Consider the following 26,817-nt stretch of genomic DNA (forward strand, 5'->3'; position numbering starts at 1 on the left):
GAAGTAGAGAGGATATAAAATGTAGACTGGCAATGGCAAGGAAAGCGTTTCTGAAGAAGAGAAATTTGTTAACATCGAATATAGATTTATGTATCAGGAAGTCGTTTCTGAAAGTATTTGTTTGGAGTGTAGCCATGTATGGAAGTGAAACATGGACGATAAATAGTTTGGACAAGAAGAGAATAGAAGCTTTCGAAATGTTGTGCTACAGAAGAATGCTGAAGATTAAATGGGTAGATCACATAACTAATGAGGAAGTATTGAATAGGAATGGGGAGAAGAGAAGTTTGTGGTACAACTTGACCAGAAGAAGGGATCGGTTGGTAGGACATGTTCTGAGGCATCAAGGGATCACCAATTTAGTATTGGAGGGCAGCATGGAGGTTAAAAATCGTAGAGGGAGACAAAGAGATGAATACACTAAGCAGATTCAGAAGGATGTAGGTTGTAGTAATTACAGGGAGATGAAGAAGCTTGCACAGGATAGAGTAGCATGGAGAGCTGCATCAAACCAGTCTCAGGACTGAAGACCACAACAACAACAACAACAGCAGCAGCTCCACAAGGTCTGTTAAATTTTGTTAAGAAATTGCTTTTGAGTTCAGTAAAATAGGATTCTTGGGTTCATCATAGCTTTTCGAATAAGACCTTGTCTAGGTAAATGTTGAAGGATCAAATATGGTGGCTTACCAGACAGTTTACTGAACACAACATTATTATCGAAAATGGAACCATATAACATGCCTACGCAGTTATGAAAACCCAAACTGCTAATGTGAAATGAAGGTGGTGGCAGCATCAATCTCCTGTGCTGTTCAAAAAAGAGTGGTAAAAGTATCCATGGCTCTTCCTGTAGGACAAGCCCTGAAAATTCTCTTCTTAGTGTCATATTTTCATAGTACAGAGTTTACAAAAGTATACAATGAGTAATAAGCTACATTACTTCTGCATCTGAGGTTGTTACATAATCTTGCAGTTCTTCTCATCTCTTTCAATTCACAAGATGCATACACATTGCCTGCTAGCTGCCAACTGACTCATACCACACAGGAGCATTGCTGTTTGACCATCAAATTCACTTTCCTATTCCTGTGTAGCCGGAGATGTTGTGGAGGAACTTCCTTTCAAGCTTTACATGATTTCAAACCTATGTTCCCTATGCATAAATCAGTATTAAAATTACAGTATTAACTTTTACATTTTTACAGGACATTATTTTTGATGTTCTGTTAATAGATCAATTAAAATTACATGAATTTTTTGGATGTCTTGGATTCAATGGGATCTGTGGCAGGAATGATTCATGCATGGTGTGTTGTAAGAAACTAAAATGTAAAACATTTATATCAATGTTACATCAAAGATCAAAATTACACAGAAATCACATTAGGTAAAAGCAGAAAAATAAAGTAAGACCCCTATAGGTAATGCTACAGGTAATATCAATAATTGTTACCACCACTTCTTAAGACTGCAGAATTGCACTGATGTATGCTATGGAGCTTGTAGTGAGGAAGAGTTGATGCTGTTTTTCTTATTTAGCAGTAAGGCCCAGAATTTGTCTAATTTCAATCCTCCCACTTTCTGTTAAAGTTGTACTTTTTCAATTTTGTTGCCTCTCTGTATATCTTAATGTAGTAATCATCAATATTTCTAAAGTCATACTGTTGGAGAAAGGAATTTGGTGGTTTCCTGGTCATAGTGCAGGATCTGCTTCTGCTAATTTTTCCATCTTGCCCAAGTGACATTTGACCTTGTTCCTAAAGAGGATTTTTAGGGCTTCTTTTTGCAGTTTCTAAGTTTGCTTAACAGCAAGTGCAAGGAATTTTATGTACTCCTGTTGTGGCAAGTGTTGGGCATAGGTCCTTGCTGTGTCCAAATATTCACACACTTTTCTTATTATTTTAAACACTATCAGTACTGTGTTTTCTGTGTACTGTGCTGATGGGATGTGACAGTTTTTCCAAATGGTGAGAGAACTTTCCCTTTTGTTGATTCTTTTTCATTGGAAACTCTAATCCTTTTAGTATGTGCCCTATGTATCTCTGTCTTTTTCTTCTGAAGGCCATTCTTAAATGATCAAGCTTGTCTTCCAAGTACTGTGGTTCACAGATTCCTTTAGTCCAGTCCACCAGTATTTTCATGGCTCCTCTTTTTTTCTGCTTGGGATGGTGATTGGAATTTCTGTGAAGATATCTGTTCATGTAAGTGCACTTTCAGTAGACATTATGCCCAAAGTTCCATCAAGTTTTCTAAGTTCATGTACATCCAAAAAACTAAATTTTATCTTCTTTCTCTTTTTCCATAGTGGTCTTTGTATTATAATTAAAGTTATTCAGAAGATGTAGAAATTCAGATCTATTTTTCTCTATCAGACAAGATAATGAAAATATCATCCACACAGCAAAACCAGCATAACGATTTCTTCTTTGCCATATGAAGGGCTGCTTCTTCAAATATTTCCATATGAAAATTTGCTAGAACTGCACTGCATGATCCACTGACCAGTCTGGTCATAGAATTTGTTGTCCTATATAAAAAAATGAAGTAAGTTGATGTCTCACAATATTCAAAGATATTTAACATCTCCTTCATGAAAATACTTTCCAAATGTGACATCATCTCATTGAGAGGAACCAGAGTAAACAGTGATATGTCATCGAAACTGATAATAATACCACTTGGACTCAGGCTGAAGGATTTTAAATTCTTGATAAATTGACCATAATCTTTAATATATATTGGAGTTTTTCCTATAAATGGCTGTAGGAGTGTGGTTAAGTGTTTGGCAGTCCTTAGATAAGACAATCAATTGAGACAACAATTGGTCTCAGTGGAATACCCTATTCATGAATTTTGGTGTAAATGCTTCTGATGTGATGAGACCTTTCTTGTCAATAGGAAAATCAGAGGCATCTATTGGGGTACTTTTTTCCTGAGAACAGAAATTGTGGGAGATCACTTAAGTTCTCTGAATCTTCTTGGTTCTAAGAAGTCCTGGACTTTACTGTGGTAGTTTTATTTCTTAATAACCACTGTATCATTGCGGTATCTGCTGAAGAATTAAGATGTCTTTATGAGAATTGAAATCTGAGAGATTTCATTTCACCTTTCATAGACTTAGTCTAAGTGGTTACATTTGTAGGTTAAACTATTACTTCTGAGGTCAGCATTTTTAGATTGTGTAATAGATTAATATTGGGGTAATCTTCTAGGTGCATCCAGAAAGTAAGTTTCCTGATGTTGTTTTCATTAAAATAGACATATTTAGCTAGGAAAATTGAGTATGCACAACAGATCTATAAAGTGAAAATCAAATGCTGGCTGGACAGGTCCTTTCCTGGTGCCAGTAATGCAGCAGCAGTGCCCCAAAGTGCTGTCTCTTACTTATTCTCCTACCACCTGTGAGGTTCAGTCTGTAATATGGTTCCTTAATGCACAAAACATAGCACCTCTTGAAATTCGTAGTCAGTTTTGTAAGGTCTACGGGCCGAACATCATGTGCAAACTGGTGCTCGTTTAGGCCCTTTTCCGAAGGTCATCAAAGTGACCTGTTTGAGCTGATGCGGCAGCATATCCTGGTAAATGGTCGCTTCATGATTATGGAGCTAAAGTCATTTTCTACGGGTATCATAATCCATGTTGCAAGAAATTGTTGCTAAGTGCCTGATGTTCAAGACATTATGTGCCAGAAAACTGACACCCAAAAACAAAATGAAATGCTTTAGAGCCGCACTGACATTTCTGCAGTGGTATCATGGCAATGGTGACAAGTTCCTTGACAGTATCATCACAAGCGATGAGATGTGGATTTCTCTGTGACCCTGGAAACCAAGCAGCAGTAAATGCATTGATGTCACAGTTGATACCCGGTCAAGATGAAATTCAGACTGACTGGGTCAGTGCAGAAATTGATGTGCACGGTGTTCTGGGACAGGAAGGACATTCTGCTCATAGACTTCGTGCCAAGAGGTGAAAAAGTGAATGCTGACAGTTTGTAAGGTAACGGGATAATATGGAACTCTTTCAAGTAGTTTGTAATTTAAATTTGAAGCACAGCAGCAGAGATAATATATTCGGCAAAATAGACTGGAAAATACTTGTTTTGTGTTTTGATGGGTGTTTTAGTTCTGTTGCATAGTGTTTTGGTATTCTTTTAATTGCAACGAATTATAAAAGTGTGGTGCTAATGTGTAAAATTATATAATGTATTTAGATGTAAGTATTTAAACCTTATAAAAAATTGTAAATGAATTATGGCCATGTTTAGGGATTATTTTGACTAATGTAGTGTCACGTGACCCAACTCAGGACTGTGGATATGAGTGGGGAAACCAGGTCTTTAGTCATTGGTCCATTGTGGTGGTAAGATGGGAGTGGCAAAGTGAAGTTAGTGTAAGCATGGACACCAGTATGTGAAGGAACAAAGTGAAAGTGTGTAGGTGCGGGATAAACAGTGTACAAATTGCACCGATTATTATTTGTACAGATTGGATTTATTTGTGAACTTAAAAATGCATAGCCACAAAGTTAGTGTTTCTTTTGAATAAATAAGTTTCATTCTGAACATGTATAGTTCAATTCACTGCATTTCAAAAGCTAGCCAATATATGACTCAATAGCAGGGGTGCTAATGCAATCATTTACTACCAACCCCCTTTGCAGATGAGCCATGTGAAAAATAGGTAGTGAACGAGCCCGAGTTCAGTTGCATGTTCCTGTGAAACTATGCGGTAACTGCAACATGCCATTCAGGAAAATAGCAACATGCCATTCAGAACAAGAGGCGTGGAATGCTTACTGCAGGTAGTGTGCTGACCCAGGATAATGCTTATGTATATATGGCTCAGAACATAGCAACTGTTTTGTAGAAGTTCGACTGGGAGCTGTTAGATCATCTAGCATACAGTCCTGGTATTGCCCCCAGAAGTTTCCATCTTTTCTTGCACTTAAAGAAATTCCTGTCCTCTAGCCAGCATTTTGCCAAGAACAACCTGAAGACTCTCACAAGCTGGTTCCATTCACAGACAGTAGACTTCTATGATACAGGAATACAAAGGTTAATCCCACAATTCGACAAGTGTCTGTTCTTTTGTGAATATGTCAAAAAATAGCTCAAACATCACTGTTTCTGTTGCCAATAAAGATTTTCATGTAAATATGTTGTCTTTGCTCCTTGTACACATACAAGCTTTGCCAATTAATGTCACATGCAGATTTATTTTGAAGAATGGTTGGAGGGGGAACAGTAACACCAGCTTTTCTGAGTACTAGGCAGTTGTCAATAGTGGAGTAGTCAGCAGCCATCAAATTCTGTCTTGCTGCCAACCATGTGAATGTACACTATGTACCTGGGCTTTTATGAACTGTGCTTAAACTGCTGTTAAGATGAATGTATTTATAACCAAAACTGAATTGACTTCAAAATTGGACAAATACTCAACAGTGCTATATATTTCTCCATGAGATAGTAAAAGCCTAAATATGGGCCAGTGGCATACTCAAATATTTCATGAAGCAACGTTGTAATTGCTCGCCTTGAGGTACGATGCCATGGGAGAGGAGAAGGGGTGTCGGCTTTTGGATTTATACTGTCAGTGAGAGCAGCAGGTAGACAATATCTGTGATATACACTGAAATGCCAAAGAAACTGGTATAGACATGCATATTCAAATACAGAGGTACACTATGTGATCAAAAGTATCCGGACACCTGGTTGAAAATGACAAAAGTTCGTGGCACCCTCCATCGTAATGCTGGAATACAATATGGTGTCAGCCCACCCTTAGCTTTGATGACAGCTTCCACTCTCACAGTCATATGTTTAATCAGGTGCTGGAAGGCTTCTTGGGGAATGGCAGCCTGTTCTTCATGGAGCACTGCACTGAGGAGAGATTCAATGTCGGTCAGTGAGGCCTGACACGAAGTCGGCATTTCAAAACATCCCAAAAGTGTTCTATAGGACTCAGGTTAGGACTCTGTACAGGCCAGCCCATTACAGGGTGGTTGTTGTCGTGTAACAACTCCGCCAGAGGCTGTACATTATGAACAGGTGCTCAATCGTGTTGAAAGATGCAATTGCCATCCCTCAATTTGTCTTCAACAGTGGGAAGTGAAAAGGTGCCTAAAACATCAATATAGGCCTGTGTTGTGATAGTGCCATACAAAACAATAAGGGGTGCAAGCCTCCTCCATGAAAAACACGACCACACCTTAACACCACCACCTCCTGAATTCTATTGTTGACACTAGACACTCTTGCAGATAACATTCACCGGGCATTTGCCATACCCATGCCCCGCCATCAGATCGCCACACTGTGTATCGTGATTCACCACTCCATACAATGTTTTTCCACTGTTCAATCATCCAATGTTTATGCTCCTTACACCAAGCGAGGCATCGTTTGGCATTTACCGGCATGATGTGTGGCTTGTGGGCAGTCGCTCGATCATGAAATCCAAGTTTTCTCACCTACCACCTAACTGTCATATTACTTGCAGTGAATCCTGATGCAGTTTATAATTCCTGTGTGATGGTCTGGATAGATGTCTGCCTATTACACATTACGACCTTCAACTGTTGGCGGTCTGAGTCAGTCAACAGATGAGGCTGGCATGTACGCATTTGTGCTGCACGTGTTCCTTCACATTTCCATTTCACTATCACATCAGAAACAGTGGACCTAGGGATGTTTAGGAGTGTGGAAATCTTGCATACAGATGTATGGCACAAGTGACAACCAATCACCTGACCATGTTCGAAGTCCATGAGTTCCATGGGATACCTCATTCTGCTTTCTCACGATATCTAACGACAGCAGAGTTTGCTGAGATGTAGCACCTGGCAGTAAGTGGCAGTACAATGCACCTAATATGAAAAACATTTGTTTTTGGGGGTGTGTGGATGCTTTCTATCACATAGTGTATGTAAACAGGTAGAATGTTATGCTGTAGTCTGCAATTCCTATATAAGACAGTAAGTGTCTGGTGCAGTTGTTAGATCAGTTACTGCTGCTACAGTTGCATGTTATCAAGATTTAAGTGAGTTTGAACGTGGTGTTATAGCCAGCGCATGAGTGATGGGACACAGCATCTCCAGGGTAGAAATGAAGTGGTGGTTTTCCCAGAAGACCATTTCATAAGTGTACAATGAACACCAGGAATCATGTAAACCATCAAATCTCTGACATTGCTATGGCTGGTAAAGGGTCCTGCAAGAATGGGACTAACGGTGACTGAAGAGAATCATTCAGCATGACAGAAGTGCAACCCTTCTCCAAATTCCTGTAGGTTTCAGTGCTGGGCTACCATTGTCACCGTGCGAACAAAAAACATCATAGATATGGACTTTTGGAGCTGAAGACCAACTCATGTACCCTTGATGACTGCATGATATAAAGCTTTACACCTTGCCTGGGCCTGTCAATACAGACATTGGACTCTTGTCTGGAAGCATGTTGCCTGGTCAGACGAGTCTCATTTCGAATTGTATTGAGAGGATGGAGATGTATGGGCATGGAGACAACCTCATGAATTCATGGACCCTACATGTCGGCAGTGGGCTGCTCAAGCTAGTAGAGGCTCTGTAATGGAGTGTGGCGTCTGCAGTTTCGGTAATACGGTACCCGTGATATGTCTACGTACGACTCTGGCAGGGGACACGTATGTAAGCAGCCTGTCAGATCACCTGCATCCATTCATGTCCATTGTGAATTTTGATGTACTTGGGCTATTCTAGCAGGAAAACGAGACACCCCACACATCCAGAATTGCTACAGAGTGGGTCCAGGAACACATTAAACATTTCCGCTGGTCACCAAACTCCCCAGACAAGAACATTATTGAGCATATCTGGGATGCCTTGCAATGTGCTGTTCAGAAGAGATCTATTACGGATTTATGGACAGCCCAGCAGGATTCATGATGTCAATACCCTCGAGCACCACTTCAGACATTGGTAGAGTCCATGCCACGTGTTGCAGCACTTCCACATGCTCACAGGGATCCTACAAGATATTAGGCAGGTGTACCAGTTTCTTTGGCTCTTCAGTGTATTTGGAAGCAAAAGACGAAGGAATTTTGTCACATTCTCACATCAGTATAGAAGTGAAATCTGCTAGGTGAAACTGGAACATTAGGTATGTGCAACTGGCACGTTTCCAGCCTGTGACCATTAGACACACACCACACTCATCAGCAGTGGCTCCTATCTAGATGTTATCCCAGGAGACAAACTGATGTGAGCAAAAATATGTTCCCCACAGAACTCTTTGATTATATGGTACAGAAGGTGAAACATAATCTTCAGTGATGGCACTAAAGTTGCACTTCCCTTAGGCACTATTAATTTTCAAGGTTGACTACAGTGATAATTCAAAGTTATGCAGTTTCTGTTGCTACAGCTGTAGGAAGCTGAGAGAACAATGTTTTGTCATTCAATTTTCTTACATTGTCAGTGCTTTAAGAACTATAAATTATAGCAATTGCTAATGGAAGCAGATTACAGCCATGAATCTGTTGAGAAACATGGGATCTAAGAATTAGCAGTTTGCAACTGGTTCATGCAAACAACACAAAATTAATTTTTAATTAATGATGAGTCATGAAGTAGAGCAAAAAACAACTATGCAGCAGGAAGAAAATTTGGTGTCCCAGAAGTAAATGTTCAGGCAACAGATGAAGAACAAATTAAAGAATGTCAGTTGTACACACCAAAGAAAGTTTCCAGAAACTGGAGCAGCAGTTTGTTCATTACATGCAAGAGAAATACATTGAAGGTATAGTAAATTAATAAAATAACAAAAAGGTTGTGATGACCATACCAGGGACATGACATATGAAAGGACATTATGCATTATTAATTGAAATGTTATTTTTACATAATATTATGAGGTTATGGTGAGTCGTCTACATTGAGAAGCTCCGTATATTACGTCATTGACACACTCACACAGTCCAGTATCTGTAAATACTTTAAAGTTCTACTTCTTACCTCTTAGTTTCTTGTGATCCTTGTAAGGTCTATTGTCACCACTCCTTTAAACAGTTGCTCCCATGTTAGCCATAATGGAGGAAAGTCGGACATTAATGTTGCTAAGTCTGCTTGCATTGAAATATTCAGTGATTAACTAACTCACAAAAACTAGTCTATTTTATATTGTATATTTTGCATGTAAACTATATAAAATATTAGTCCATTTTCTCATGCAAATAAAGAGGTTTGTACAGACACTTTTCAAAACAAGAAAAGGGATCATTTCCTAAAGATAACATATGTTAAGACACAGAATGATGCTAGCCCAATAACTGCCCACAACATATGACAAGAAACTACTTGCATAGCAGTGTCATATAATCATCCTAAGGAAACAACACAACTAATTGCTAGGCCAAATGACAACACCCTTCAGATGCCATTAAGATGGTGCTTGACAGGGTGGTGGATTAATAAGTATTATATCACTCCTCTTCACCTGCAAATATCTAGTTATATGCTTTTGTTTGATGGCAGTTGTTCCTCATTGGGAAAAATTGCAGGTCGTCTTGAGTGTCAGCATTTCATTGACAGGGATCAGAAATATTATTTAAATTTCTTAAAGCATTTATTAATGGTTCTGTGAACAGTTGCAGTATTTATTAGGTGACTAGTTTTGAATGTTACTGGATCATTTTCAACCCTGGTCTACTGAGGCTGCACTTACAGTGCCTGATATTATTAATAAACATTCAGTGGCAACGCATGCTCTGTAAGTGTTTGCTGGATGAAAAATTTAGAGCATGTGTTTATTGTTGTTATTTAGATCAGTGCAGCCTCAGTAGGTCAGGCTTGTAAATGAACCTGTAAGGTTCAGAAATAGTTGCCTAATAAATACCATAACTGTTGACAGAACCATTAACAAACATTTTTAGTGCATAATATATAATAGAAAGAAACTTCCACATGGGAAAAATATCTTAAAAACAAAGATTCCAAGACTTACCAAGCCGGAAAGCGCCGGCAGACAGGCACATGAACAAAACACACAAACACACACACAGAATTACGAGCTTTCGCAACTGGCAGTTGCTTCGTCAGGAAAGAGGGAAGGAGAGGGAAAAATGAAAGGATGTGGGTTTTAAGGGAGAGGGTAAGAAGTCATTCCAATCCCGGGAGCGGAAAGACTTCCCTTAGGGGAAAAAAAGGACAGGTGTACACTCGCGCACACACACGCACACACACATATCCATCCGCACATACACATACTAACAAAGAGATAGAGGGGCTGGCCAGTACTTACCTCAGCTCAGTACAGCCGATAGAAACACAAAAAACAACCGAAAATTTAAGCTCCTAGCTTTCGGAATAAATGTTCCTTCATCAGGGAGGAGAGAGGGGAAAGAAAGGGAAGAAGGGAAAGTGGATTTAGTTACTCACAACCCAGGTTATGAAGCAACAGGGAAAGGCAAACAGGGAAGGTAGCAAGGATGGAGGCATGGTTGTCAGAGGGAAGCCAAAGGTATTCTACTGCAGGTACTGTGCCAGCTTCAAACCAAAGAGGATGCATATAGAAGTAAAGAGGTTTATAGTATACAGATGTAGGATGAAAAGATGCATGAATGGCTAAAGAGGAAAGGGAAAGAGGAGAAGACTGAAGAGTAAATGGGAGTGAGGTTGTTTAACGTAGGTTCAGTCCAGGGGGATGGCGGGATGAAAGGATGTGTTGGAGTGCAAGTTCCCATCTCCGCAGTTCAGAGGGACTGGTGTTGGGTGGAAGAAGCCAAATGGAACATACGGTGCAGCAGGTTCCTAGGTCCCTAGAATTATGCTGGAGGGCATGCTTCGCTACTGGGTATGGACATCTCCTAGGCGGACAGTTCGTCTGTGTCCGTTCATGCGCTCAGCCAGTTTAGTTGTTGTCATACCGATGTAAAAGGCTGTGCAGTGCAGGCATGTCAGCTGATAAATGACATGTGTAGTCTCACATGTGGCCCTGCCTTGAATTGTGTATGTTTTCCTAGTATCGGGGCTGGAGTAGGTGGTTGTGGGGGGATGCATGGGGCAGGTTTTGCAGCGGGGTCGGTTACAGGGGTAGGAACCGCTGGGTAGAGAAGGTAGTCTGGGAATATTGCAGGGTTTAACAAGGATGTTACGGAGGTTAGGGGGACGGCGAAAGGCAACTCTGGGTGGTGTGGGGAGAATTTTGTCAAGGGATGATCTCATTTCAGGGGTTGACTTGAGAAAGTCATATCCCTGGCGGAGTAATTTATTGATGTATTCGAGGCCAGGATAATATTGGGTGACAAGGGGGATGCTTCTGTGTGGTCTGAGGGTAGGAATATTGTTGTTGGACGGGGAGGAATGTATTGCTCGGGAGATCTGTTTGTGGACAAGGTCTGCAGGATAGTTGCGGGAGAGGAAAGCACTGGTCAGGTTATTGGTGTAATTGTTGAGGGATTCATCACTGGAGCAGATACGTTTGCCACGAATACCTAGGCTGTAGGGAAGGGAGCGTTTGATGTGGAATGGATGGCAGCTATCAAAGTGAAGGTACTGTTGTTTGTTGGTGGGTTTGATATGGACAGAGGTGTGGATGTGAGCTTCAACAAGATGAAGGTCAACATCCAGGAAGGTGGCTTTGGTTTTGGAGAAGGACCAGGTGAAATTCAGATTCGAAAAGGAGTTGAGGTTATGGAGAAAATTAAGGAGTGTTTCTTCACCACGAGTCCAGACCACAAAGATGTCATCTATAAACCTATACCAGGCCAGGGGAAGCAGCTGTTGGGTCTTCAGGAAAGCCTCCTCCATGCGGCCCATGAAGAGGTTGGCATAGGATGGAGCCATCCTGGTTCCCATGGCAGTTCCCCTGATTTGTTTGTAGGTCTGGCCTTCAAAAGTGAAGTAATTATGGGTGAGGATGAAGTTGGTAAGTGTGATAAGGAACGAGGTTTTTGGAAGATCTTCGGGTGGGCGTTGGGAGAGGTAGTGCTCAAGGGCAGAGAGACCATGGGTGTGTGGGATGTTTGTGTAAAGGGATGTAGCATCTATGGTGACAAGAAAGGTTTCAGGTGGGAGAGGAGTGGGAATGGATTTGAGGCGTTCTAGGAAGTGGTTTGTGTCCTTGATGTAGGATGGGAGTCTGCAGGTGATAGGTTGGAGGTGTTGGTCTACCAGAGCTGAGATACGTTCTGTTGGGGCTTTGAAGCCTGCTACAATGGGACGGCCAGGATGGTTCTCTTTGTGGATTTTGGGTAATAGGTAGAAGGTAGGGGTACGTGGCTCAGGTGGAGTGAGTAAGTCTATGGAATCCATTGTGAGGCCTTGTGAGGGACCTTGGATTTTTAGGATTTTCTGCAGCTCAGTCTGAATGGAGGGAATGGGATCCTGGGTAACAGCTTTGTAATTTGAGGTGTCGGAGAGTTGACGCAGTCCTTCTGCCACATACTCCACACGGTCAAGTACCACAGTTGTGGAGCCTTTATCCGCCGGAAGGATTACAATAGAGCGGTCTGTTTTCAGCTGCTTAATGGCACGGGATTCAGCTGGGGTGATGTTGGGGGTTGTCGGAATGTTCTTCAAGAAGGACTGGGAGGCAACAACCTCACTCCCATTTACTTTTCAGTCTTCTCCTCTTTCCCTTTCCTCTTAAGCCATTCATGCATCTTTCCATCCTACATCTTTATACTATACACCTCTTTACTTCTGTATGCATCCTCTTTGGTTTGAAGCTGGCACAGTACCTGCAGTAGAATATCTTTGGCTTCCCTCTGACAACCATGCCTCCATCCTTGCTACCTTCCCTGTTTTCCTTTCCCTGTTGCTTCATAACCTGGGTTGTGAGTAACTAAATCCACTTTCCCTTCTTCCCTTTCTTTCCCCTCTCTCCTCCCTGATGAAGGAACATTTATTCCGAAAGCTAGGAGCTTAAATTTTCAGTTGTTTTTTGTGTTTCTATCGGCTGTACTGAGCTGAGGTAAGTACTGGCCAGCCCCTCTATCTCTTTGTTAGTAATTGTTTCACATCTTTATATGAGATTTTCCATTAATTAGTTATATATATGATGTGACTTACCAAACAAAAGCACTAGCAGGTCGATATATATATATATATATATATATATATATATATATATATATATATAGAGAGAGAGAGAGAGAGAGAGAGAGAGAGAGAGAGAGACACACACACACACACAAAATTCCAGCTTTAGCAACCAATGGTTGCTTCTTCAGGTAAGAGGGAAAGATGAAAGGATGTGGGTTTTAAGGGAGAGGGTAAGGAGTCATTCCAATCCCGGGAGTGGAAAGACTTAACTTAGGGGGAAAAAAGGACAGACACACACACACACACACACACACACACACACACACACACACACACACGCACACACATTTGTAAAGGCAAAGAGTTTGGGCAGAGATGTCAGTCGAGGCGGAAGTACAAAGGCAAAGATGTTGATCCAGCCACACTCAGATTGGGACTGGTAAACTTGTTGCAATTTCTTTTATTTCTGTCAGTGATATAAAACTTTTCAGTCCTTAGACTATATGGTTGCAGTGATGACCATCTCCAGATCCGCAGCAAAAAAAAGGGAAATCCAGATATAACTAGTGGACAGTTTACATCTTGAAACAATACAATATGCCATAATAAAAAGTATTAATTCAGAGAAGTGGAAACAGGTTTAAAATGTGGTGAGGTACTTGTGTTTTACAACAAATTATAATAAAATGAAGCCCTTGTGGCATTGTCAAGAAATACATGCAAAATCAGCTTAGCTTTGTTACATGTATTTAAAATTTGTTATACACTAGGCTGCAGTGCCAAGAGTTGTCATGTTAACAATGCTACTGTTCAAAATGAACTGAGGTATAGTAGTGACAAAATGTTTGTTGTAGACACGAGATGTCACTACTGTTAGTTCATTCATGTTCATTGTTTTTTATAATTGTACAAACCCCAATAAAAAGGGAAAAGTATAAGTGTTTTGGAAAATGTGAAGTTGATGGGGTTTTAAAGTCAACACCACCCAAAAACTTAGTGAAAGATGGAGTTGAAAAGTGCACATTACAAATTTGATGATGGCTGTGTGGTGTACAGGATTGATTGTAATAATTGTCATAAGTATTGTGTTGACCAAATGAGCTGCTCTTTCAATGTAAGGTTTAAGAAGCACATATGGCTAAGTAACAAAACTGCCTTTGGGTACAATTTAGAAGAAACTCACCATACTACAGTGTGTATTGAGAATAGTATATGTATTCTCCACAGAACATAAAAAGGGCATACTCTTGATTTGTTAGAAGAGCTGGAAATTTATAAAGCCAAAAAATGGGAGCCAGAAAGAGTGCCCAATGGGCAGCTTGATTTTGTTCCCAATGCCTACTTTGGTTATTTGATAATGTTTTACATTAATCATTGAATTCCTTTTCTATGTATATCTTACTCTCTCATTATTTAGTAGAGAGTGCATGACATATTCATTCCATATTCTTCCACTGCTCACAGTATTCTTGTATTTGATGGTCCCTTCCCTTTTCTGTAGTTTATATCAATGACTATATAATCTTCTTGGCTGGTACAGTGTTTTATCCCTTTCTTGTATAGTATTTCAAAGGGTAAGAGAGGACTCTGGTAGTTAAGTTCCTCAAATTACTACTCATTCTGCATTCTGGCAGCTATGACAGCAAAGGGCACTGATTACTTCAGACTTTTGTTTAATCTTTTTAGCTTGTTCTGTAGTTATTTTATCGATCATATTATTTTGTTAGCTCTGTAAGTTTGTTCTTGCCTGTGTTATATTTTTATCTAAAATCACCACAAAAGTGTTTCAAAGTCATATAGTGTCACTTTTCCTTTCTAACAAGTCTAATATTTAGTGTTATTTGTGTTTTAATTTGTTAAATTTCACTAATTTTATTATTGTAGTAACTTCTACATCTTACACTCCTCCTCCTCCGTCCATTGGCGCAAGAACACTGGTAAACACTACCACTCTGAATTTGTCTCTCAGTTCCTTATTGTTCTCTGTAAAGCCTTTGCAGCATCAATAGCAAAATGATGGACCCTACATGTACTGCCTTTTGAGTGTGTTGTTTCCAGGACTGTTTTGTGCATACTTACAATGACGTTTGCTAACATGTGGACTTTGATTTTGACTGGTCATTCACTTTTTGAATTCAGTTGTCACCCACTGGAACTGCCTGTTTGTTTCACTAGTCTGTCTGTCACTGCCAGTGCAACTGATCATAAACTGTGTTCTGTCTAGGCAGAGGGAGATAGAAAAATCACTCCGGTGGGACATCAATCCATAACTCACACATGAACCAATAATTTAAAACAATACACTCATCTTGTAATATGCAGATATGTCTATGTATATACTCAAAAATGAATGAAAAATCCAGGATTGAATGTAACAGTTTTGTGAAAAGCAAAGTTGCCACTCACTGTATAGTGGAGATGTTGAGTTGTCTATCATGAGTCAGCATCTGTGTATGTATCACAATTTTTCCCTGTTTACTCAAAACTAAATTGAACCCAAAAATTAATATTTTGTCATGAGACAGTGTTTCCTACACCTTGTATTACATATCACCACCTCCTTCATGTAAATAGTGTTAGCTAATTTTGTAATTGTGTTATGAAGTTTGTTGTAGGTGAAGTCATCATTTTAAAAGTAAATATTTATGCCACATATTATTGACACTTATCCATTGGCACAGCTTAGTTGGTTCCCAGTTAGTTTTTACATACACATTCCGATCATTACGTTCTGCGATCCATGAACAATTGTGAAAACAATTTCTCCTGATATTTTAAGTAACTCAGAGAAATTTTCCTTTTTGAATACCTGAGTATTTTTTTAAAGGATTTCAATTATTGTTTGTATATTTTTCAGACCTTGGTTTTGAAAATGATTAAGAGGAGAAAGGAAAACACCTTTCTAGGCTCTGAAGGTTTAAATGCTGCAAGAGATTTGTCATCAAAGTTAATCAGCAGGAGGATTATAACTGCAGCAGGGCCACTGGAGAAAATTTGGATAGCATGTGCTCTTAGTGAATTTACAGCTGTTATTAAAACGCCATTATCAGTACAAAATGAATTGGTATGTCTTTCAAACTTCTACATTTTTGTTATTCGCTATGAAAATTTTTAAGGAAGGAATGGCCTATTTTACTCCTTTATTTCAGGTTACACTTACATTTATTGTGGAGCAGTTGAAAGAAATAATAAGTGAGGAACTGGAAATACGTAACTCTTGTGTCACACTCATGAAGTCTTTAGCTGAGACAAACATTCTTTGCCTGTGTTTTTCTTTGGACCAGTCAGATGATGTAGAAAGATTCCTCATAAGAGTTTTTGACACTATGTTTCTGTTAGTTAGGTGAGTTTTATATGTTACAATCCTTAAAAGTTTCAGTTTTGTCTTATAAACAAAAATGAGGATAGATAACTACTCACTTGAAGCTGACTGATGTATGATGCACATGCTCTCTCTCTCTCTCTCTCTCTCTCTCTCTCTCTCTCTCTCTCTCTCTCTCTCTCTCTCTCTCTCTCTCTCACACACACACACACACACACACACACACACACACACACACACACACACACACACACTTATATATATAAGTGAAAAGTCATAATTTGTATCCAACCGCACCAGTGGCTGGATTCTAAGAAAGCCTGCTCCACATGACCCATGAAAAGGATGGCATGGGAAGGAGCCATCCTGTTTCCCATGACTGTGCCCTTGATCTGTTTGTATGTTTACCCCTCACAGTAATGTTATTGTTCAAAGTATGAAGTAGCTTAAGGAGAGCAGAAAGGATATCATAGAGGTTCTGGAATCATGTACACAGGGAATATTGTTTCAGAGGAAGGTTGCCTCGATTATAAGCAATGTTTGTGGCACTATTGGGATGGGCAAACATTCCAGATGATCTAAGAACTGGTTTCTCTCTTTAAAATAAAGGGGGAGGGGGGAGTAGGGTACTACAGGTTGCAGATGTTGATCAACTAAGGCAGATATACATTCAGTGGATGCTTGGAAGCCAACAACTATGGGACATGATTTAGGTGGGAAAGAAATTCTATGGATTGAGATGTTAGTACTTGTGAGTGGTCTTAGTTTTTAAGGAGGGACTGTAGATTAGTCTGCACCACAAAGATACGATCTTCATGGCAATGCAGTATGTAGAAGTGTCGGAAAACTGGTCTAGACCCTCACTTACATACTCTCATGTCAAGCACCACAGTGATAGATCACTTCTCTGTCATGAAGTTAATGATGTAGTCATCAGTTTTTATGGAGCAAAGAGTGTTTTGTAGTTCTGAAGAGGAGAGGTTATGGTCATATTGTAGGGACCTGAGAAAGGGTTGTAAAACAATACTGGGTGTTAAGGATTCTTGGAAAGCTTGGAAATGATGACTTTGAGGTAGTAGTGCTGGATCAAGTTGTGATCATGATCTGAACTGTTAGTCAGGATTCAATGTCTGGTTTACTGTTGGAAAGGTTCTGAGAATGAGTTGAAAAGGGATAATTCCAGTTGACATTACAAGTGAAGAAAAGTAGGCTTGTAGCCAAAGCACCATGATTCAATGCTGGTTTAGAGCTGAAATCAAGAGCTTTTCATAATACAGCTAATTCAGGTGGTGAGAGGGACTTAGATGAGAGCTTGAGAACAATTATCTTTTGTGACTAGTTCTTGTGGTAATCAGTTTCCATTGCTCTGGGAGGCAATGGTGAAGGCTGGGGGTTAAGGAGGTTGCCAAGCTTGGTTGTAGACCACCATAGTATTTATGTGCAGAGAGAAGCAGTCAATCATACATAGTCACCCACAAATCTATTGCATGGGCCAAAAACATCTCTGGCACAATGTCAACATGAAGTAACTGACCCTATATCACAGCAGCTGGTGATGTTTCAGCATCCATACCACTCCCCAGACACACCGCAAGAATTTTCCATATTTCCCACACGGTGGCTGTTGCCCCACCCCGCCTGCCCCGGTTGTTCAGGAAAAAGTAGAATAGCTTTTTGAGATGAAGTCTGGTCTGTTGTTGCAGTTCAAAGTTGGCTTGGTGGATAATACCATCCAAGGAAATGTGAGGGGGCAGAAAACAGTAGGACTTTGTAGGAGGAGAGAAGTCTGGTGGAGTGGAAATTGACAGACGTGGTATTTAGGTCATATATACACCTGGTAAGCGCAAGAGATTGCTGTATTTGAAACTGTAAAAGGGTCTCTTAAAGAGTGGGATTACATCCAGAAATAGGGACTTTCGATGTTAGGTCTTTGGGGATAACTCCCAGGGACAAGCAGTGTCCAAGAAACTAAATGTGGGAACTTAGTTTAGTTTGTGTAAAAGCATGTTTCTGAAAAGATTGAGTATAATGTAATGGGATTCATCATCATGGCAAAGGATAAGGGTTTAGAATTTTAAGAGATTGTGGGAGTAGTGAAGAAAAGCAGAGAGCAGAACATGGAGGACAAACAAGCAAAAAGCCCAGAAAACTCAAAAAATGTAGAAAAATCAGAAAAAGTGAACAAAAGTCATGATCAGGCGAGGGTTAACAAGAGATAGTGAGCGAATGAGAAAAGTGGACTATGTATAGTAAGAAAAAACTGCTATTTGTGTTAATTGAGAAAGTTATGAAAGATGTGACAATGGACAAAAGCTTAAAAATAGGGCAAATAAAGAGGAAGTCATTGGAGAGAAAAAATCTTTTGTGGGAATAAAATAATGCAGGTGGTGACAATAAGGCAGTGCGATTTGTTGAAAAACAAATTCACAAAAGCATGAAAGAATGAATTAGATGCTAAGGTAAGTGGCAAGAAGTAAAGTGGTGACAAATATGGAATTAAATCGGCAAAAGACAATAAGGCCAATGACATGCAGTGGATAATAAACTGTTGAGTTATATAAAAGTTCATAAATAAAAAGTGACACATTTAAGCATGTGGAATTCACTACAAGAATATATAGGAACATAAAGTAGATCAATAATAGGCAGCACAGGTAAGCAAATGACTGAATGTGCACAAAAAATTGAAAACAGATGGTAGTTTGAAAACAATAACAGCAACAACAACTGAAACTTGGGTTACAAGAAATGATGGCAGCAGGGGATAATATATCAACAAAAATGATGATTTTTAAAATCTAATATAATTGGACAGATTTAAAAATTTACTCCAAAGTGCTGGCAGAAGTAAACCTGCACAAAAGTTAGAGAAATGTGCAAACTGGCTCCTTTTGGCATAAGTGTTCAAGGGAAAGGAAGAGTGTTGAAGAGGACTGGCAAGGAAATGGGAAGAGCTATAGATAAGTTAACCAGAACCCTAAGTCAGGGGACTTAACCGAATGGGATGAGAAGTAAAGACTGGTCATTAGGGACTGAGATCTTAATAGTGGAAGATAGTGTTGTAAGCAAGGCACTGATTACTGGGAAAGAAAAAAAAACATGACATAATAGTTAATACAAGTGAAAAACTAAGTGCATTATATGTGATGGGCAGGCGAAGGAAGAGGGGAGGGGTGTGGGGGGGGGGGGGGGGAGAATAGACAGATTAGAATATACTTAATGAAACGAAGAAAAGAAATAGGTAATGGAAAGAAATGCTATGAAATTAACATAAGTTTTGGTCCACTGGATGGTGAAAACAAAGCACACAGTTTGATGCCTGTTCCCTTGCAGAGCTGTGAGAAACTGGTGTCTGCAGGAAGAATCTAGATGGTGTGTGTGATGAAATATGCACTGAGGTCCTATTTGTCATAATGTAGAGCATGCTGTGCAATGGTATATTGTTTTTTGCCATCATACACAATCTATTCATGTGCATTCATACTAAATGATACACCAATTTGGAAGATGGAGCAGTGATAACATAATGACCAGTACACGATAAGTCTCATTGCATAGGTGGTCTCCCTTTGATAGTACATTGTGTCCATAATGAATGAAAGAGAACCACTGCATGGAATGACATCAGATTTGAACAGCATATTATTCATTCAGGGAAAAGTCATGGAACAACAGAATTATGAAAAATTTTCCAGCTAATGGAGCTGTGAGCATCTTAACATAAATGTGGGCAGTTACAAATGACAGATGAATCATAACATGATCACTGTGGTTTGCTGCGCATTACACTGTCTGCACTGTTTAATGTGCATGGCTGCACAAATTCATCAGTCAATAGTTATGGCACAGTTAGCTAGGTAAACCCATCCACCACCACAATGTCATATCACATTGGATGGAAAAAAGTTGGTTTTAATTTTTCTAAGACCAAAACCCCCCCCATGAACCATGGACCTTGCCGTTGGTGGGGAGGCTTGCGTGCCTCAGCGATACAGATGGCCGTACCGTAGGTGCAACCACAACGGAGGGGTATCTGTTGAGAGGCCAGACAAACATGTGGTTCCTGAAGAGGGGCAGCAGCCTTTTCAGTAGTTGCAAGGGCAACAGTCTGGATGATTGACTGATCTGGCCTTGCAACATTAACCAAAACGGCCTTGCTGTGCTGGTACTGCGAACGGCTGAAAGCAAGGGGAAACTACAGCCGTAATTTTTCCCGAGGACATGCAGCTTTACTGTATGATTAAATGATGGCATCCTCTTGGGTAAAATATTCCGGAGGTAAAATAGTCCCCCATTCGGATCTCCGGGCGGGGACTACTCAGGAGGATGTCGTTATCAGGAGAAAAAAAACTGGCGTTCTACGGATCGGAGCGTGGAATGTCAGATCCCTTAATCGGGCAGGTAGGTTAGAAAATTTAAAAAGGGAAATGGATAGGTTAAAGTTAGATATAGTGGGAATTAGTGAAGTTCGGTGGCAGGAGGAACAAGACTTCTGGTCAGGTGACTACAGGGTTATAAACACAAAATCAAATAGGGGTAATGCAGGAGTAGGTTTAATAATGAATAGGAAAATAGGAATGCGGGTAAGCTACTACAAACAGCATAGTGAACGCATTATTGTGGCCAAGATAGATACGAAGCCCACACCTACTACAGTAGTACAAGTTTATATGCCAACTAGCTCTGCAGATGATGAAGAAATTGAAGAAATGTACAATGAAATAAAAGAAATTATTCAGATAGTGAAGGGAGACGAAAATTTAATAGTAATGGGTGACTGGAATTCGAGTGTAGGAAAAGGGAGAGAAGGAAACATAGTAGGTGGATATGGATTGGGGCTAAGAAATGAAAGAGGAAGCCGCCTAGTAGAATTTTGCACAGAGCACAACTTAATCATAGCTAACACTTGGTTTAAGAATCATGAAAGAAGGTTGTATACGTGGAAGAACCCTGGAGATACTAAAAGGTATCAGATAGATTATATAATGGTAAGACAGAGATTTAGGAACCAGGTTTTAAGTTGTAAGACATTTCCAGGGGCAGATGTGGACTCTGACCACAATCTATTGGTTATGACCTGTAGATTAAAACTGAAGAAACTGCAAAAATGCGGGAAATTAAGGAGATGGGACCTGGATAAACTGAAAGAACCAGAGGTTGTACAGAGTTTCAGAGAGAGCATAAGGGAACAATTGACAGGAATAGGGGAAAGAAATACAGTAGAAGAAGAATGGGTAGCTCTGAGGGATGTAGTAGTGAAGGCAGCAGAGGATAAAGTAGGTACGAAGACGAGGGCTGCTAGAAATCCTTGTGTAACAGAAGAAATATTGAATTTAATTGATGATAGGAGAAAATATAAAAATGCAGTAAATGAAGCAGGCAAAAAGGAATACAAACGTCTCAAAAAATGAGATCGACAGGAAGTGCAAAATGGCTAAACAGGGATGGCTAGAGGACAAATGTAAGGATGTAGAAGCTTATCTCACTAGGGGTAAGATAGATACTGCCTACAGGAAAATTAAAGAGACCTTTGGAGAGAAGAGAACCACGTGTATGAATATCAAGAGCTCAGATGGCAGCCCAGTTCTAAGCAAAGAAGTGAAGGCAGAAAGGTGGAAGGAGTATATAGAAGGTTTATACAAGGGCGATGTACTTGAGGACAATATTATGGAAATAGAAGAGGATGTAGATGAAGACGAAATGGGAGATACGATACTGCGTGAAGAGTTTGACAGAGCACTGAAAGACCTGAGTCAAAACAAGGCCCCCGGAGTAGACAACATTCCATTAGAACTACTGACGGCCTTGGGAGAGCCAGTCATGACAAAACTCTACCAGCTGGTGAGCAAGATGTATGAGACAGGCGAAATACCCTCAGACTTCAAGAAGAATATAATAATTCCAATCCCAAAGAAAGCAGGTGCTGACAGATGTGAAAATTACCGAACTATCAGTTTAATAAGCCACGGCTGCAAAATATTAACGCGAATTCTTTACAGACGAATGGAAAAACTGGTAGATGCAGACCTCGGGGAGGATCAGTTTGGATTCCGTCGAAATGTTGGAACACGTGAGGCAATACTGACCTTACGACTTATCTTAGAAGAAAGATTAAGAAAAGGCAAACCTACGTTTCTAGCATTTGTAGACTTAGAGAAAGCTTTTGACAATGTTGACTGGAATAATCTTTTTCAAATTCTAAAGGTGGCAGGGGTAAAATACAGGGAGCGAAAGGCTATTTATAATTTGTACAGAAACCAGATGGCAGTCATAAGAGTCGAGGGGCATGAAAGGGAAGCAGTGGTTGGGAAAGGAGTGAGACAGGGTTGTAGCCTCTCCCCGATGTTATTCAATCTGTATATTGAGCAAGCAGTAAAGGAAACAAAAGAAAAATTTGGAGTAGGTATTAAAATTCATGGAGACGAAGTAAAAACTTTGAGGTTCGCCGATGACATTGTAATTCTGTCAGAGACGGCAAAGGACTTGGAAGAGCAGTTGAACGGAATGGACAGTGTCTTGAAAGGAGGATATAAGATGAACATTAACAAAAGCAAAACGAGGATAATGGAATGTAGTCAAATTAAATCGGGTGATGCTGAGGGAATTAGATTAGGAAATGAGACACTTAAAGTAGTAAAGGAGTTTTGCTATTTAGGAAGTAAAATAACTGATGATGGTCGAAGTAGAGAGGATATAAAATGTAGACTGGCAATGGCAAGGAAAGCGTTTCTGAAGAAGAGAAATTTGTTAACATCGAATATAGATTTATGTATCAGGAAGTCGTTTCTGAAAGTATTTGTTTGGAGTGTAGCCATGTATGGAAGTGAAACATGGACGATAACTAGTTTGGACAAGAAGAGAATAGAAGCTTTCGAAATGTGGTGCTACAGAAGAATACTGAAGATAAGGTGGATAGATCACGTAACTAATGAGGAGGTATTGAATAGGATTGGGGAGAAGAGAAGTTTGTGGCACAACTTGACTAGAAGAAGGGATCGGTTGGTAGGACATGTTTTGAGGCATCAAGGGATCACAAATTTAGCATTGGAGGGCAGCGTGGAGGGTAAAAATCGTAGAGGGAGACCGAGAGATGAGTACACTAAGCAGATTCAGAAGGATGTAGGTTGCAGTAGGTACTGGGAGATGAAGCAGCTTGCACAGGATAGAGTAGCATGGAGAGCTGCATCAAACCAGTCTCAGGACTGAAGACAGCACCAACAACAAGACCAAAAACTGGATGAACAGCAAAAGACATGAGTTTTTATTGCCCTGGTGTCAAAAACCGTAAAATGACAGTGGTTTCCAATTGTCATGAGATGACTGGTGCAGGGCATTTACAGTAATGCTATCCATTTTTCTGCCACTGGTTGAAATTGTGAAACAGCATGCTCCACAACAGATTGGAGAGTCTCAGGGTCACATTCAGAATGTGATCCACAAGTTGTGTCTTCAATGTGTTCATAATTGGAGCACTGAACACAACATGTCAGATAACCCCAAAGCTAGAAGTCAAAACAGATTAAGACTAGGTGATCCAGATGGCCAGGTTGTAGGAATATGACAGATGATAATTCTAGCATTTCCAAAATGCCTCTGCCACTGGCTGTGCAATGTACAGAGGAGAGCCATTTTTCATAAAAGTAATCCTACCCACACATCCATGTTGTTGAAGGGCTAGAATCATGTTGGTACGCAAAAGACTCTCATAGTGTTGACCAGTGGTGGTATAGGTAACAGACTCATCTCCTCAAAAAAATTTTGCCCTATGGTAAATGATGCCGTCAACCTGCACCACAGTCAGCTTTGCAGAATGAAGTGGTATCAGTTGATGTGCATACAGATTTTTTTCCCCATGTTCTACAGTTCTGTGTATTGACATGTCCTTGGAGATGAAAATTGACTTTGTCTATCCCTGGAATGTTCCATGGTCATTTATTGTTCATTTACTTGTCACCAAGAAAATATAGAGTAAACATTTGTCTTATTGACAGGTCACCAGGAATCAACTTCTGAACATGGATGATTTTGTGTGGGTAGCAATCCAGAATGTTTTGTAGGATTTTATGCACCACGATCACAGATATGTCCAACTTTAGGTACTCCCCAGGCATTGCATGTTTGCACACCACCACTCAACCACTTCTGCAGCACTATGGACACATCAACAGATGTCACATCAACTACTTTCCTCTCTCTGCCACATTGCACTTCAAAAGAAAACGTCTTTTCAAAGTTTATAACCATTTCCTCCAGATCCTTAGCAGACATTGAACTAGTGCCATTCTTCGTAACATGCGTGTCCAGCTCTTCTGCAGGGCTACCAGCACACAGTCACCTTTGCACACAAGAGCTTCACAAGCAGTGCATGATCCTTCATTGAGACAGTCATGTTGGGTCTCTCAGACACAAACTGAGAGACAGCAATGTGCCATCCATCTCTTTGTGTGTACATCCATCCATTGGTCAGTTTTTGTTCCATGAAATTTCCCCTTGCATCAGTAATAGAGCAAGCTGTGCATCAGGAACAGTCACAGCAGGTAGGACCCACATGGCAGGGGAATAGGTATAGAATGTGCATAGAATGTGAGCAGGAGGTTGTGAAGATTGGGGAGGGAGCAGGGAGTGCAAAAAGTTATTCTAGATGTTGTAGGCAAATTGCTGAAGTGAGTGGAACTGATTTCAGTGCATGATTCTAGGCCAGTATGGGCTTTGAAGTTGCTGATTAGTACATTCAAGACAGGATAGTATTGAGTGACAAGAGGAGTGCAGAATCAAGGTTAGATATTATGGCTAGGGAAATCTGCCTTTGAAGTAGGCTGGTGGAATAATTACTTGAAATGAAGGCTGAGGTGAGAGTGGTGGTGTATTGCTGTAAGTGTGCTGATCCATCAAAAAAACAGCTTGGGAGTACACCTTTTCTCACTCAGTACTATCCTGACCTATGACCTAAAATAATGCCCTGAAATGAGGTCAATTTTACCCACTCACATAGAATAGCTTTTCATTCATCTACCCCATCCCCAGCTCCATCTATAGTCTGTTCAGATGCTATGCCCCTTCTGCACTTATTTCTGTTCCTTACATCTCCTACCCCTGTGGCTGCCCCCCTGTAAAATGTCCTGGGCATTCTCCACTCACCACCCACACCATCCCTGCAAATGGCAAAACATATACTACCAAGGGGACAACCACCTGTGAAATGACAGATCTTGTACCAGTTATTACGTAACTGCTTGACCTTCCGCATTGGTATAACTACCATTACGTTATCGTTTGGAATGAATGAGCATAGATGGAGAGTGTATCCTGGCAACACACAATAACTTGGTGCAGAGAATGCTCTAAAACATCTACTGTCATGGCCTCAGTGCCTGTTTCACCACACATTCCATCTGGATTATGTCTCTTGAAATCAATGTCTCATTTCTCCAAAGGTGGTATTTGGCTTTACATCATGTGCTTGGTTCTTGGCATCCACCCTGTCTAAATTTGTTAATTTATTTGGTGTTACAACTGCTTGTTAATAATAATTCTTTCCTTCACTCCCTTTTAGTTTGTATGTCTTACATTTTATAACCTGTCTATCCACCCTCCTTCCCTTCACGCCAGTCTATCACATATAATGCAATTAGCTTTCCACTCTTATTAACACCTGCATGATGGTTTTCAGAAATTTCTCACTAATAACCCTATTTCCACTTTTAAGGTCTCCGGTTTTCAGATCTTATCCTGTGCAGTCCCTAAAGACCGGTTGTCCCTTCTCATACTGTTCCGGAAGTCTCCCCTGACCTGGGTTTCTGAGCGAATTTTGCAAACTCTCCCCATTTCCGAAACCTCTAGAGTCCATTCCCTTCATCCATATTCCATTCCCTTCATCCATATTCCATTCCCTTCATCCATATTCCATTCCCTTCATCCATATTCCATTCCCTTCATCCATATTCCATTCCCTTCATCCATATTCCATTCCCTTCATCCATATTCCATTCCCTTCATCCATATTCCATTCCCTTCATCCATATTCCATTCCCTTCATCCATATTCCTTTCCCTTCATCCATATTCCTTTCCCTTCATCCATATTCCTTTCCCTTCATCCATATTCCTTTCCCTTCAGCCCTTCTGCCAGGAGCTGCTACTGGATGTGAAAGTATGCACATTTCCCTAAGTTTTGTGTGTGTTTCCTTCTGCTGCCACATGATGAGTAAATCTGTTCATATATCCAATTGTATTATGTACAGTAATGAGGTTTGTTCTTAACGAAATTTACAAATCTATTTTTTGTACTTAACTCAGGTTACTGTGATCAAATTTAATGAAATGTACAGTGAAGGATATTGGTGGTATGCCAGGAAACATTAAAAGTTTGCTTTTTCCAGCATAACTCCAGCAAAACTCATTATGTTCAACCTATTTACTCTGTCCCTACAGAGTGCCAACAATGTTTTTCAAACCTTATGCATTGGTAATAAG

General features: G+C 40.2%; 1 protein-coding gene across 2 annotated transcripts in view; it reads left to right on the top strand.

The window, feature by feature from the left end:
• The window catches only part of LOC126267457 (uncharacterized), a 395,985-nt gene that overhangs the window by 30,470 nt on the left and 338,698 nt on the right, over positions 1–26,817 (top strand). For both annotated transcript variants that reach the window (XM_049972726.1, XM_049972727.1), the window contains exons 4-5: positions 15,881–16,087; positions 16,173–16,366. In XM_049972726.1, the coding sequence (XP_049828683.1) occupies positions 15,881–16,087; positions 16,173–16,366 (401 nt within the window). The remainder of the gene's footprint in view (positions 1–15,880; positions 16,088–16,172; positions 16,367–26,817) is intronic.

The sequence above is a fragment of the Schistocerca gregaria genome, chromosome 4 (genome assembly GCF_023897955.1).
Source record: "Schistocerca gregaria isolate iqSchGreg1 chromosome 4, iqSchGreg1.2, whole genome shotgun sequence".
Classification (NCBI taxonomy): Eukaryota; Metazoa; Arthropoda; class Insecta; order Orthoptera; family Acrididae; genus Schistocerca; species Schistocerca gregaria.